Genomic DNA, 15,287 nt, shown 5'->3' on the forward strand with positions numbered 1-15,287 from the left:
GGCTTAGTGCCAACAATCCAAGGTTGCAGAAAACCTTAAATGCACTCTAACATCAGTCTTTCCCCCACCTTCCATTCCATAACCAAGAGGATGGTTTTGGGTGATACTGCCCAGGAGAACAGCCAAAGCCACAAGGCTTGCTCCTGCTGCTGTGGGACTAATGGAGCCACTCTGAGGTTTCATCTGAGAGTTAATAGCTCGTTGAATGTAAATCCTTACATCCCGATCCCTTCCTCCAAAATACAAATGATGAAGTCTATGACAGCTCTTTCTGCAGCTGCAGACATTTATTCCACACTTTAAAGAGTGCTGACAAATACACAGAAATATTTTACTCTCATGACAGCAATAATTGGTAAAGTAAGAAGTTTTATTATTAACACTTCCTCCATCAACAGTTCTAATAATGAAAGGGAGAGAAACAGCAGGAAAAACAAGGTAGAAGAGTGACTAAGGCCCATTTCCTTTACAGTTTTTAAATCAACGGTTATTGATGATCTAATTATATTTTTACTATTCCCATTATGATTTTATTCTGTGCTTAAAAATAATCTTAGCCTGAGAAGACACATTTCCTCTATTTCCTCACAAGCCACACTCCTTTTGGACGTTGACCAGAAAAAGCACCATTATCTTACTCAAAAATCAGGCACACAAATCAGGCAGCTGGGCAAAAAAGAAAGCACAAAACAGGTGGAAAACTACACCTTGTTTGTCTACCTGAGAGACGGTAGAAAAAGGGATTGGTCCCAGAACACGGACAAAAAACCTAAAATGTTTAAAGACAAGAACGTGACGGATACATCTTAATTTACTGCTATGCCAAGAGCTGTATCCTGTTTGGTATCTACAGCACTGGTGCAGTAAAGGAAAATGCACTGGGGAACACAGTAAGGCTAATCAACTTTACAATCAATCACACAGTAATGCCCTCTTGGGGTGTGTTTTGAAGGCACATCACCCAACAGAGAAAGATCCGTAATGGTTTGGCTGATGCGTGCCTCTGGATGTGCAGCCTGCTGACTTCTGCTGGTTGAAGAGTTAAATGTAATTTAATAGTACCCCAAACCATAACGTTTTTACAACTCCTTTTCAATTTTTCTACAGGAACCCACAATACTCCTTGGGCCAGAAGTTCTGAATTTATACTAAGCAAATCACCCTTTAGTCCTGGATCTAAGAACGAAGCAAAGCTTCAGAAAGCCAACACGCTTTTTGCTTCTGTAGTAACCCAACCTGCTTTTTGCTTCTGTAGTAACCCAACCCACGTAGGGATCCTAACTACAGATATTCCATATTTCAGCAATCTGTTCAATAACACTCAGAAGTATGGCACTGTGGAAATCATTTGCAGACACTCCATAGGAAGTTAGGAATGGTCAAATAACTCAGTGGCCTTCAGCACAGAAGGGAAGTGCAGGAGAACATACAGAAAATGGCACTCCAGGCTCTCACATCGACAGGCCTGCACTTTCCTGTTCCTCTGCCTTAGTTAGGTCTCTAATTTCCTCACGCTTATCCCTACAGAACTGCTGCCTGCACCTTTTCGCCTCCAACCATATATACAAAATAGTGGTATGAGCTCTCATACGCTCCCCACTGCCCCTTGGATTGGGGACTTCTACTGCCATTGCTGATTACACGCAGGTTTTTGAAAACATAGCACATACACAATTTCTTCTTATTGTCTTCACATTTCAATTACTCCCATCGCATATTGTCTCAGCTTTCTTACTACATTCATAACGAGAAGCCACCTCAAAAAGCCTATGTTAGACAAGAGATTTCTCTCCTACATACTCAGCAAATGAAGTGTCAGCAGACAGAAAGCAATTTTGTTCCCAGTCCCAAAGAAACCTCCAGCCTGATGGAACCAGCTCCTTCATTCTACTTTTCCCTGTATCTCAGCACCAGAGAAGAGAAATGAAAGAAGCACAAGAAGAATTAAGAACACGCCTTTAAAAATTATTGTATAAATCACATTCATCACTGAAATTAAGCTGTGTCACCTCCCCACCTCTGGCTTAGCCAGCTCTCTCTCTCCTTTGTGCATTGTCCTTCCAGTGATCTCCACAGGAAGAAATAAGGGTGGGGAACTCCTCTGTAAGGATCCACTGCTTCTTATTTGTGCAGATAAGCGTCCAGCCAGAGTTCCCCTGAATCTTTCAAAGAGCTGCCAAGAGAGAACCACATTTTCTTAGCAACAAGGTAACGAAATACGGCATCTAAACTTTCCCAAAAACCTGTGGGAAGAATTCCCATCTATGGACTAAGCATAGGAGATCTTTAGAGACAAGTCAGTGTAGTCTGTAGCTCCTTAGAAAAGGTGAGAAAGAAGCAAGACACACTTCTACATCAGATAAAGACTGAAAGGCTAAGAAAACAACCTGAGTAGAATGAAGCAAAAGGAGCAACCATGGTAGAAGAGAGATGCATGACTTATCAATAGAAAAGAAATACTGGGGATGATGATGGAGGGAAAGAAAGGAGGACATCCCCCTCTACGTCCCTTGCTTGTTCACTCTAAAGTTGAACAGCTCTTTACCCAGAGAACACAGTTTGTTGATACATACTATACTATATCTGCAAAGGCAGTGAGTAGTGGCTTGCATTGGTACTCAACACCATGTTTGGCACACAAGGACTTCACCAAAGGGGCCACCTTCCAGTAATTGTGTCGAGGCATTGTAGGAAAAAGGCTGTGGAGGGCAAGAGGGAAACAAAGGGAATTGCATTATTGCCTTGCAGAATTCCCCTACCCCATCTGTACCTAAGCTTAGGAAGCACAAAGCCTCCCCTTGTGCTTACAGACACTATCATTCTGCAGCGGTCTCTCACGCCACTTCACTCAGTAGCTGTACTCAACAGGAAGCTGGCAATTCTCATTCACTCCTATGCCACGCTTATCATACCTGAAGTGGTTTTGGTGCTCACCAGCACTCCAAAAAGTTTATGACCATTATCTGGATTTCCCATGTGGGGATTCCATCCCCTTATAAACAACACAAACATCACCCACATTTTATTTTGTTCCTGCCTTAGCTGATAGAGACGTGGATCTCAGTGGCTCCTCAGTTCTCACATAACTAGCACTCCCTGAAATACTCTCATATCCCCAACCCACGCTTCAACTCACTGGTGCTCAATTTGGAAGTTTAGATGTCCGCTGAACCAGTCATTGAATAAGGACTGATGAACATTACAGGTTGCCTGGAGCTAAGAGAAAAAACAGATAACAAATAAAAATAGTTTGAGGATTGCTCCTTCACTTACATGAGTCAAATACAACAGTAAGCAGGCAGTAGCTCCTTATTATCATGTGCCTCCTCACTGAATACAGCAATTCCAAGAGCAATTTCAAGTCAACATGAGATGGTCATACTGTGGTATGTGATTGCTAGAGATATTGTTTAGGAGAAAAGACATGATTTCCCCAGTATGATGAAAAACCCTGACTTGCTGTGCAGGTCTCCTCACATCTCTCAAACTATGTAATGCCTTCAGACTTTAAATGAGACAGAACACAAAGCGTGAGATCCACCCTTCGTGCATTGGAAGATCTCCATCTGAAGACCATTGTAACATCTTTGGTTCTTTTCTTTGACAAAATCTGTATTCTGCATTCAGAGCCTCCTTCCCACTTCTGCACCCCCTTTATTTGCACATATCACTCAACTTCACACAGTGAGGGCAAGCTGCTTATGTTTTCCTCTCTCGGTTTCACATTGCTGCTGTGATCAGCTCTTTGGGTGTTATGCACCTTCCCTCATTCAAGGACACAGCTCTCTAAAAAGAAGGTCTTACCTGGGTAGAGAACCAGTCCACGTTCTTATCATAATCAATATGCATTGGGATGTGATTCATTTGTGTAACCCAGACAAACCAGTTACTCTCTATGAACCTGTGCATACAGAAACAACACAAAACCATCACTGATCCCACACCAATACCTCAACTAGTCAGTACTTACACAAGCTAATCATCAATTGATACAATTTTGTATTTATATAAGCTACTCAACAATTGATAAAATGAACGCCAGGAACCCCAAAAATCTGTCCGGCAGATCAGGCCTACACAGACCTCCTACAGACACAAACACGCTCTGTCATGCTGAAAGGAATAAGGGAATGCAATAGGGAGCAGAAACAAAAGATAGCCAGAAGGCTGAAGAGGTGATACAAAGGGAACCAAGCAGAGGTAATGCACTCAATTTGAAGCTGAATGATACCTGACTAACAGATGAAGCCCCAGGATACCCTTCACGCCCAGTAGGGGCAGGTAGGTGAGAAAGAATCGGATGTAGAAGGTCAGCATCCAGGCCAGGTCCTGTAAGGGAAGAAATATAAAATTTTATCAAGAGGAAGAATTATTGGCATCCAAATCCGTCTCTCTCCAATTTAGAGACAAGACTGCTATGTAGGACCACGTCAAAGGCCTTAAAGAAGACAAAGTAGATTATATCAGCTCTTTTTCCTTGTCCACTGGTGCAGGCACTCAATCACAGGACACCAGATAGGCCAGGCAAAATGTGCCCTTGGTGAAGCTATGCTGGCTATCTCAAATCACCTCCCTAGCTCCTGCATGTCTTAACATGGACAGGTCTTCCATGGTGTGGCTGACCAGTCTATAGTTCCCAGGATTTTCATTTCTCCCTTTCTTGAACATGGGAACAGTGCTTCCTTTTTTCCAGTCACCAAGGACACCACCTGACTGCCATGACTTACCAAATATAATGGAGGGTGGCTGGACAACCACATCAGACCATTCACTCAGGGAACGGCTTTTGTTACCCAGATCTGAACTGAACTTTTCAGGGAAGGGCTGCATGGAAAGTAGCCACTCTCCTCCACCAAACATTAATTTCCTGATCATATAACCTCACCTTCTTGACAGGGAGATGAATGGCTCAGAGATCTTTCTATTAATGCAGCACTTCCTATACTCAAATGCTTCTGTAACTCGAGAAAAAGCCACGACCAGCAAAAGTTTGCTTACCACCCACTGTTTCCTCTGTACTGCAAAGTAGAATATGTACCACTGGAAGTAGAGAGGCACCAGAGCTGGGGGACCAACTGTAATGGAGAGAGATTGCGGAGACATCAGCCATGCCTTCTTAATCACACTGGTGTGAACTGAAAAACTGAGGGGTTGAGAACATGGCACAGAACTGTAGAATGTAGGGTTACTCACTGATGAAGAAGTACTTGTGCTGGTGGTTATAAGGCATGAATTTCTTCTTCTGTTCACCAAGCTGTTAAAATAAGCAAAGTACACAGGCCACGAAGACATGTGCATATACAACATCATCAATTCCTAAAGCAGCATGCATAGATACATCGTATCAAACAGATACCTGCCCTGGTGGTGCAGTGGTAGGAATGCTGCTTTGCAACACTGGGGCCCGGGTTCGAATCCCCTGTGGCGCAAGTGGTAGAAGTGCCGCTCTGCTACACAGGAGGCTTGAATCCTGGGGGTTGGACTTGATGATCTCTAAGGTCCCTTCCAACCCACACAAGACTATGATACTATGACTATGAAACAGATATCCTGTCAAACAATACCAGACTCCACTATGCTATTGGCTTCATTTTTTCCCTGGAACTTCAGTCTATGACTGCTGTGCCATGCTTTCTGAACAGAACCTGTTCTCCCTGCCTTGGATGTGCATTGGGCTGGGTAGTTTCTTGCATCACAAACAGTAAAGTGCACTGGAAGCTCTTGTCCTACAGAGGGCACGATTGCTTAAGAACGGATACCACACAGCACCGAGAACAGTTTGCTGTCAGTACAGAGCCTCATTAAAAAGAGAAACCTATGATATTACTGACAGAGGTGACAGTGTGTAAAACTCCCACCTACACACAGTTAGTCTCCAAGGCACAGAAATAAACACCTAGACACTAAACTGTGCCTACAGGAATGGGGGCGAACAGATTATCCTCCCCACACTGCTAATATCTCAGCATTCCTGTATGAAGATAACAGATCACATTGCTGACACCCCCAAGGAACTCCATTATGTCCCTGTATGCACCCAAACTAATTCAAAGGCCACTAATGGCAAGGTGCATTTTCCATTCATTCAATAGATACTGAGACAGCCCATTCACCAAACCAGCTGGTCTCTTGCCTCCCAGCTCTCTTCAGCTTTCCAAAACTGCATGCTGCGACCTCACATACTTCACTAGGTCTCACCTCTACAGAGAGCTTTTTTCCCAAAGCAAAAAATAAGGGGTGCATGTTAACATCAGGGTCCTTTCGGAAGCAGTTGGGTTTCGCGTGGTGCTGGAAGTGGAGGTGGTTCCACCAGCTGGCTGGTGCTCCCTGCAGGAATCATAGAATCATTAAGATTGGAAAAGACCACTAAGATGTCAAGTCCAACCCCAACCCACCCCCACCACACCACACCCACTGATCATGTCCTTCCATGCTACGTGTGTGCGCTTCTTGAACAGTTCCTGGATGTGTGACTCCACCACCTCCGTGGGCAGCCTGTTCCAATGCCTCACCACGCTTTCTGAGAATAAGCATGTCCTAACATCCAACCTGAACCTCCCCTGGCAGCACTTAAGGCCATTCCCTCTCATCCTATCACAGTTACCCAGGGGAAGAGGCCAACCCCATTCACTACAGGCTCTTTTCAGGGCAGAGATGAGAATACAGTGTCATTAACAAGTTGCACCTTCTGCCCTTAGTCCTCCCTCCCGAGCAGCTCTTTGCATTTCTTCCTTCTTATACAGAAGTTGTTTTTGACAGCAGAGACTCCTGGGCTGTTCTCTGGTAGATCACCCAGCAGTGACTACTCACCTTCAGGTGGCCGATCACAAACTTGTGCACCCAGTGGTTCCATTTGGACTCACTAAAGACTGAAAGATGTCCAAAATCGTGCTGGAGCCAGCCAGCCTGGGCCTGGATGGCAAAAAAAGAAAAGAAAAAAAAAAGAGTTGGGGGGATCTTGGCTTCCACAAAGGGGTTTCTCCTCTACACTTACCATTCCCACGTTCCCCTTAAGACATCATTGGTCAGCAAGAGCACATTCCATAATCACAAAGAAGCATTTCCGTTACTAATACCTGATCAAACAATCACCTTTTACTGTATAGCAGTGCAGTTCAGACTCTGCTATTGACTTTTAGTCCCAGACTAAAGGAAGGAAAAACTAATGGAGCTAACAATCAGCACTCATTCTCTTACAAAACTGTACTGAAATTGGCAACAAAGTCCCCTTTTAGGAGCAGCCTGCTGCTGCCTTCTCTGAGTACTTGTAATTCCAAAAGGATCAGCTGGCTGCAGCAGGAATAGCTGGGGCTTTCAGAGCTGTTCTGCCCTCTTCTCTAACTCACTGTATGTTCCCATGGGAACTTGGTGGCTTGGCCAGAGCGCAGTTCCTTAGAGCTCCAGCACAAGGGACCTCAGAAGTGCAGCATGGCTTTATTTTGCGTGAGGAAAGCTGGAAATAAGGAGAGCTTTGATGGGCTGTGGGAAGCAGAAAGCAGCATGAAGCCTGCTCTACCAAAAAATTCATGTCATGGTACCGCAGTTTTGACTCCCCAGTGGAACCCTAGGGAGAAGCAGAATTTCAGAAAGGCTACAAAGACCAGAATTTCTCCTGTGCTTTGTCTCAAAGGATGGCTGCTTGGGGATTCTGGGCCTTTTTTTCTTCAGTCACTTCCTGTGCTTAGCTTAGCTGCTTACCTGGACAGTGCCCAGAAGCAACGCAGAGAAGAGGAAAGGCACAGTGGATGATCCAAAGTACCAGATGGTGAGCCACGCCGCAACATCCAGCACCAAGATGTGACAGAGATGCAGGAGGAAAAAGGCGCGGTTGGGTTTGAGAAGCCCCATCTTCTCGACAGTGGCACGGAGCTCACGGAAATCTTCTACCAGTTTTTTCTGTGGGGAGATGCAAGAACATGTACCCACTGAGCTGAAAATACCCCAGAAACCCCAAGAGGAGCATTGTGTCTCCTCTTCAGGGAGCTGCTATGGCAATGGGGCAGTGCTGGGGGTCAGTCAGTTCAGAGACACATCAGCAGCTGCATCATGGCCTCAAGTAGGCAACAACTTCTAGGATACCTTCTTAGCTGACTGCATCTGCTCCCTCCATTCCCACCTATGGGTGACTGATGGGCTTTCTGGCTGCCACTAAGTAACCAGCACAGCTTCAACCCAAATACCAAAGTTTTTGAGATACCTACATTCTTGCTGGGTTCAAAGCTGGGTTGATCCGGTGCCAGTTCCCCAATCAAGAGTGGGCTCATGTACTTTTTCACCAGCGTCTTGTCAAGATGAAATGCTATGAAAGGATCCTGAAATACAGACATAGGAACGGGATGAGAAAAATGACAAAAAACACTTTGGGTAGTAGCAAAATAAAGCTATTTCATGATATCCTGGATTAAGTCAAAAGCAAACCAATCAGCAGAGTTGGCAGGATCTGATATTTCTGCTGTAAACCTTACTGCTTTCTTCTCACTGTGAATAATTATTTGTAGCTGAGCTTTCTGAATTAGTTTCCATCAGGTTGCTATGGAGCACAGCACACCAAAGAACACAGGCTTACTCCCATCTAACCTTAAAATTTCATGGAACCATTAAGGTTGGAAAAGACCACCATGATCATCCAGCTGAGCTATAAACTCACTGCTACTCCCACTAAAGCACATCACCTGGAGCCACGTCCACCCTTCTCTTTCGCGCTCTGCTGAGCCCCGAGATCTGTCACCTCAACCACATACTCCCCTCTTTTGTCTTTAGCTTCTGTCTTATTGTCCTCATACTTCATATCAGGAAATGAAAGCCAGACTAGGGAGAGGGACAAAACATCAGCACAAAAGCAGAATCAGCTGGCTGAAAAACGGGGTGGGAGGGACCACAGACAGATGGTAGCAGCTCTTGGTGACCTACACCAGGCTCTCAAAACCCTCACATTGCTCTAAGCACATCGCAGGGTGATCTCCAAAGTCCATGTGTCCATACCTCACTGGAATATCCTCATTTCTTTAGCTGGTGCCCCGTGCTCCCAGCTGGCTCCCCTCAGAGCACCCCCAGTAACTTTCTTTTTCCTGCTTCCTACGCTGAAGATTCTAATTAGGGAAAACGGTTACTTTTATCAGCTAATTGCAATGTCAGCCACAGAACTGTTTTGAGCTGGAAGGGACCCTTAAAGGCCATCTGGTCCAACTCCCCTGCAATGAATAGGGACCTCAGGTGCTCAGGGCACCGTCCGGCCCGACATGGCAACCAGACCACCAGGTGAAAAAAACACCACTGCTCGTTCTCTGGGTTCAAAACACGAGACGGAGGTGGGTTCAGAACCTCACAGCGCAGCCCGGGGCTCAGCTCCGCAGCATCTCGGGGGCGGTCAGCTCAGGCCGGGGGGGGGCTGCGGGCCGTGCCGGGCTGGCCCCACGCGTTCAGCCCAATGGCCACCGGCAGCGGGGCGAGCAGCGGAGCGGAGGGACGGCCGCCTGTCCCTGCCAGCGCCCAGAGCGCCGCCGCAGAGCTCGGCACACGCAAAGCGGAGCTCTTTTCTTTCTTTTCTTTGGGTTTTTTTTCCCTCTCTTTCTTTCTTCCTTGCAGAAAACAACGGTGCTTCCTCACTGCGCGCGGTGCAGACAGGCAGCAGCGGGGGCACACGAGCCGCCCCGTGCCCGCTCCCCGCTCCAGCAGCGCTCACTCCCCGTCCCTACCCGGCCCCAATCCCGGCCCCGCGGCCCCTCACCGTGGCGTCCTGCCCGGCGTAGTGGCTGATGACGCGGGAGCCGCCCGGATGCCGCCGGTGGAAGCGGCTGATGTCGTACACCTTCCTATCGATCACCAGCCAACGCTCGTCCGCCGCCGGGCCCCGTCCCGTGCGCTGCGCGATCTCTTCCCATGTGAAGCGGCGCATCCCCGGCTCAGCCCCGCGCTCCTCCATGGCTCTCCCCACCGCGACCGGCCGCGATCTCCTGTTGCGAGCCTCCTCGCTAGCCCGTCCCAGCGCCGGAGCTCCACGGCCATTGGCTCGAATCGCCTCGCTCCCTCCCCCTCGGGGTTGCGTGTGGCCGCCGGGCGTTGAGCATCGCGGGGCGTTGAGCATCGCGGGGAGCCCTGCAGCGTGCGCCACGAATGCTGCCCGAACAAAGCCTGATCCGCCCGTGCGGGGACGAGCACGCAGCGCAATCAGCGCCCCACGCCCTTCTGCCGCTTCCCCCAATTTCCTTTGTCTCTGCACCAGCAGCTCCTCCTGCGCGGGGCATCTCGGTGGGCCTCACGCAGGAGAGAATGAAGGCTTTGTTATAATGACTGCAAGGGAAAGCCAGCTGCTGTTACACACATAGCAGCATCCTGCGTCCAGCTGTGGCTGTCTGCACTAACACAATCAGTCTTCATTGAATTGCTTTAGGTGATTGCATTAAAACACATCACGGAGCTCACAAGAACCTCATGACCAGGCTGGATACGTGGAGAAACAGAGGAGGAGGACTGAAAGGGTTGCCAGCCTTCCTGAAGCAGAGGAAAATGAGTCGGGATAACAGAGGGATCAGCGGGGTCTGAACCTGCATGGTAGTCCCACCAACAGAGTCAGCTCTTGGCTGTGGCTCACCCTGAGCAAAGCCCAAGGTGCAGAGTGCATGGTGCTGTGGTGTGCCAGCAGGGAGGCTGAGAACAGGGCCAGGGAGTCAGGGGAGAGAGGACGTCAGGGTCGGGAGCCGCTCTTCTGAACAGAATGAAACGCGGAAGAGTTACATGATTCAGGCTGCTGCCAATGCAATTCCAGCAGCTGCTCTGCGGGAGGAAAGCACCATATTTAGCAACATTTCCCTTGCAGGGAAGTGCTGGAAACTCGGGTGTTTCAGTTCCCTGCATTCCAGCTCTCTGCAACATTGCTCAGCAGCTGCAGCATCGCTGGGAATGAGCCGCAAGAGCTGAATGGCTTGAACAAGGAAAGTTAGCGTTGTACCCAGACCTCTTTGTTTGGGTTACTGACAGTTCAATGACACTAACAAGTAGTTCTTGGGTTTGCTTATAAACAGCGTTTCTTCAGTCCACATTAACTGCATGGAGTGTTTGTCCTATCCTAAAAGCTAACTGTTAAAAATTAGAGGCAACAATTATACCTGACAGAGGGTAACAACCAGTATAAGATGTGGTGGACTACTGGTGGAAGGCTGTCATCTGGGAGGAGGTTTCAGACTTGCCAGAAAAAGCAACCAGAAATCAGCATATGAAGGGAAGAGCAAAGATAAAAACAAGCATGCCCTGAGGAATGTGTAAATTAAGGCTGGTAACTGAGCCAGTGAGGTGCTAACTGTTGGGTTTTTTTCCAAGGAGAAATCTGCAGAAAGAGGAAATGCGAGACCCCCCTGATTCCAGCTGCAGATAACAGCAGAATGTCTTCATTCTAAGTTATCGCCAATGACATCACACTGATAGGGCACTGTTAGAACGGAACTCTTCTCTCTTTAATCTCACCCCGATGAGCACTTGCAATGTCTGCAGCTTCCTGTACTAATTAAGTGCTATTATACAGCCTGCTTCCTTGGCATCCAGACCTGACAATCCCCCACGGCCCATCCAAGATCCTCTGCAGAGGGTGGAATTGGTGCCAATGACAGCGCTGTAACAGGAGGTTGTGGATCTTTTTGTTCGTTTGCCGTGTAAAGTCAGTCAGCTCTTCAGCGCTGTCCCATGGCTAGAAAAAGTGTCACCAACTCTCTTCGAAATGCTGGGATATGTCAAAGGAAAATTCAATTAGATTTCTTATCTTTAAAATAAGTAAATAAATAGAAATGCAGGTAGACATTAAGAAACACTGGGAATTTTCCATGGCAGAGCAAGGGGTATTCCTTGCACCTTCCAAATGCTACCTCCCAGAGCCATAGGATCACGGAATGTCCCTGTATGGAAGCTACTCACACAGACCATTGAGCCCAACACCTGGCTCCAGGCAGCGTCGTGGATTACCCTGAAGTTCCCACATCCCCCGTCCCCGTTCACATGTAACCAAACCCCCGAGCTAAAAAGTACATTTACACAATGTTTAGTCCAGTAAGAAACGTCAAGGACCTAAATGGCAACAAAATGGCTCTGCTGGAAACAATTGTGTAATGTAGCAGGATGAACCATGGTTAGAGAGTGTGGCATTTGGTATGAAACGATCTCCCTCCGTTCTAACTGTTATAAAGTCATTTCATACATTAACACCTACGGGCCTGGCGCACGGCCTTATTGGCAAGGTGCTGTGTAAATACATGTTTTGAAAGATCCTCATGGGCCCTTTCCAACTCGGGATATTCTATAATTCTATGAACACATCAATGTATGTGAGAGGAGAGAGAGCATGGACAGTTGCTGCTGAAAGAAGGTAGTCACAAGACAGAGGTGATCAGATGTGTGAGAAGGGACACTGACACTCAAAACTGGGGGCACAGTCGTTAAGAAACAGTATTACCAACAAGGCAACCTTCTTGAGAGCTTCGTGTTGACACACGAACAGGTGGGCAGAGTAGCTGAAGATGATTAAATCACTTTGAAAATGGAATCACTGTCCTGCAGCTATTTTCCATGTAGAAAGGAAGTTATGTGTACCACCATAGCCTGGTATTCCAGTTTAAACACTTCTATGCACTGGTGCCAGGTGAGGTGCAGCTGCATGCCACTGCAAGGAAAGCCCTGATGGGACAACACCAAAGTCATCCTCCAGGTACTCCATTCCAAAAGGCATATTTTCAGAGTCTTATCTTGCCAATCTCTAGATTATACTCCATAAGGGGACAAGAAAACTAACACTAACATTCAATTTTCTATTTATTTGTGTTTTTTTCAGTTTCTTCAGAAACTGTTTCTTCCCTTAACACCAAAAAATCAATGCAGCAAAGATATCTAAATTCCCTTTCTCTCCCCATTCCATGCCATCTCAGCAAGATGGCCTTCACTTACTCAAGGTAGCTTATATATTTCTGCAGTGCTCAGAGGAGCAGATATACCCCTTCAATGCATTCCTCCCATGAAAACTCCTCTGCCCTACACTTCTTTGCCTCCCTTTTCTATTTCCCGATGTGTTTCTCGCCACTCTCCTGACTCTCCCATTAAACCCAGGGCCTTTGTGTCCACTACACAAGCTCTTTGTGCTGCTAAAGCCACGCCATGCAACAAATACAGCCTTTCACCTAGTTGGCCACAGCACCGAGTCTGTTCTCTTCCCATCGCCCTGGCTAGTTTTGTGCCCAAGAGCCAAACAAAACCTGGAACAAGTGCCACAGACAGCCTTGCCAGCATTGCAGCCTGAGCTACAGAAAGATGATAGTGCCTTTGTTGGGTGGCTTTTTTGTTTGGCTGTTCTTTTTACAGGAACCTTTCAATGGTCTGCTGTTACATTATTACACAATTATCGATGTGAACCATCTAGAACATCAAATGAGGAGTTGCATTAAAGACTTCACATCAGTGTACATCTAAAAGATACAACGACAGATTCCGCTTCTGACCAATTGATTCTTCTTTCTTACGAGTGCATTTCCACCAGTTTCCACTGGTACATTTATTTCACTGACCAATGACCTGATGGACTCTGACCATCAGTCCATACTGCGAGTCACAAACAATCTGTGTCTTTATCTCTACAAGGTCGAAAGCAATGATGAATCTGCTTTTGGACATGGAGGATAAAACCTTGAATTAGGACACTGGACAAGCAAAAATACATTGTGAGTCTGTAAATCTAAATTTCCTTCAAAATACCTGGTGTTGTAATGGATCCCTTCTACTTTCTTTCCCGTGGTAAAATATCCTTAGTGAAGCACAAAGAAATGCATCCTAAGATAATTAAATGCTGATAGAAAAGAAAGAGAGAGAGAGAAAATTAAAATGAAGAATATTCATATGTACTAAAAAAAAGCAGTTTTCCAATGGAGGTCTGTAGACATCTCAGTGTTTATGGACCTGAGTGTTCAACAAAGATAGCTCCAAAATTCACATTCACTATGCATGGATCTCTTACTAGGAAACTCCTCAGGAATAAGAGATCAAAGCAGCAAACTACTGCCATATGGAACTAGTCAATATAGATTTGGCTGTCAGCCTGATTCCCCTTGGGATTCCTTTCCACGCATGAAGCTGAGAGCAGCTCTTCCACCACACTGTCCCAGTGGCCAACATGAGCCAAGTTCTGATGTGGGTTCTATATCACTATTTAGCAAACAAAGCTTGTAGCAGTCTCACTTTCCCAGTTGGAGCCTGAATTTTCTGTGCAAGGTCACCACTATGGGAGCATACCCAGCTGAAGCACTGCCATGGCAGCCTCAGCTACATGGTGCTGAGAGCACAGAAAGCACAACCTTAGTTAACCCTATGGGGGTCAAACCATCCCATGCACTGCTCAGCATCAACAACGCAATTAAATTCCTGACATTCCCAGAACACAGCACAGAGGTTACAATGGTAAATTTCCTCACATGACATGCAGCAAGCTTCAGGTCCACTTTTACACCATTGCACCAGCAGTGCCCTGCTGACGTTTGTTATTACTGTCTTTGTCAGACATCTATTTTGAACCGAACTAAATAAAGTCTTGGGAAAACATTCATTTCTGACTTCCACCATCCCATGCTGCAGGAAGGACTGTTTAACAGTCCAAAGCCCTCCTGCAGCAGCAAGGCCAGGCAGAAGCAGGAGTCTTTAGGATACCTTGGCATGAGAATGGCACCAGGTGGTTCTCAGTGGCATGGAAGTGCTGCATGTTTTTTGACTTTGCTCTCCATTCCTATAGCATGTGTATGGCGTGTGGGTGGAGAAAGGGAGGGAAGCAATGGCTTTTTGAATACCCACTCCCTGTTCTCAGCTCCTTCAAGCCACAGGCAGCAGGAAAAAAACAGAGCCTGGGGTTGGCCAGGAACACAACAACATCAGGGCTGCAGACACTGCTCAGCTTCCCCAAAGGAGGATGACCTCCTACCCCCTACCCCCCTACCCCCTCATAGCAGGATTACAGAATCATGAATGTTGGAAAAGGCACCTAAGATCATCAAGTCCAACCCCCACCATGTCCATTGACCACGTCCCTCAGTGCCACATCCACACAGTTCATGAACACCTCCAGGGACGGTGATTCTTACCACCTATCCCCCTGGACAGCCTGTGCCACCACCTCACCACTCTTTCTGAGAAGAAATGTTTCCTAATATCTAGCCTGAGCTCCCTCCTTCAGTAGTGACATGCAATGGATAGCTAAAGAGTAAGCAAACATCATGAACTGAAGTGTTTGATGGTCAGCCATAGGGGCTCCTACCCCTCCTTTTGCA

At 46.8% G+C, this 15,287-nt stretch overlaps 1 protein-coding gene across 2 annotated transcripts in view; it reads right to left on the bottom strand.

Moving 5' to 3' along the window:
- Nucleotides 1–268: 268 nt before the first annotated feature.
- The window catches only part of LOC107314438 (acyl-CoA (8-3)-desaturase-like), a 40,478-nt gene continuing 25,459 nt past the window's right edge, over nucleotides 269–15,287 (bottom strand). Inside the window, exons 1-12 of one of the 2 annotated variants that reach the window (XM_015863638.2) lie at nucleotides 9,728–9,955; nucleotides 8,202–8,312; nucleotides 7,699–7,896; nucleotides 6,811–6,912; nucleotides 6,199–6,327; nucleotides 5,194–5,254; nucleotides 4,999–5,075; nucleotides 4,232–4,329; nucleotides 3,805–3,901; nucleotides 3,137–3,216; nucleotides 2,574–2,699; nucleotides 269–2,173 (exon numbers count right to left, since the gene is read on the bottom strand). In XM_015863638.2, coding sequence (XP_015719124.2) covers nucleotides 2,122–2,173; nucleotides 2,574–2,699; nucleotides 3,137–3,216; nucleotides 3,805–3,901; nucleotides 4,232–4,329; nucleotides 4,999–5,075; nucleotides 5,194–5,254; nucleotides 6,199–6,327; nucleotides 6,811–6,912; nucleotides 7,699–7,896; nucleotides 8,202–8,312; nucleotides 9,728–9,922 — 1,326 coding nt within the window. In that variant the 5' untranslated portion in view covers nucleotides 9,923–9,955 and the 3' untranslated portion in view covers nucleotides 269–2,121. Of the gene's footprint in view, nucleotides 2,174–2,573; nucleotides 2,700–3,136; nucleotides 3,217–3,804; nucleotides 3,902–4,231; nucleotides 4,330–4,998; nucleotides 5,076–5,193; nucleotides 5,255–6,198; nucleotides 6,328–6,810; nucleotides 6,913–7,698; nucleotides 7,897–8,201; nucleotides 8,313–9,727; nucleotides 9,956–15,287 lie in introns of those variants that run through there. The other variant, XM_085548237.1, reaches the window with a different exon arrangement.

Source organism: Coturnix japonica, chromosome 5 (genome assembly GCF_054131305.1).
Source record: "Coturnix japonica strain WE chromosome 5, WE-NBRP24, whole genome shotgun sequence".
Classification (NCBI taxonomy): Eukaryota; Metazoa; Chordata; class Aves; order Galliformes; family Phasianidae; genus Coturnix; species Coturnix japonica.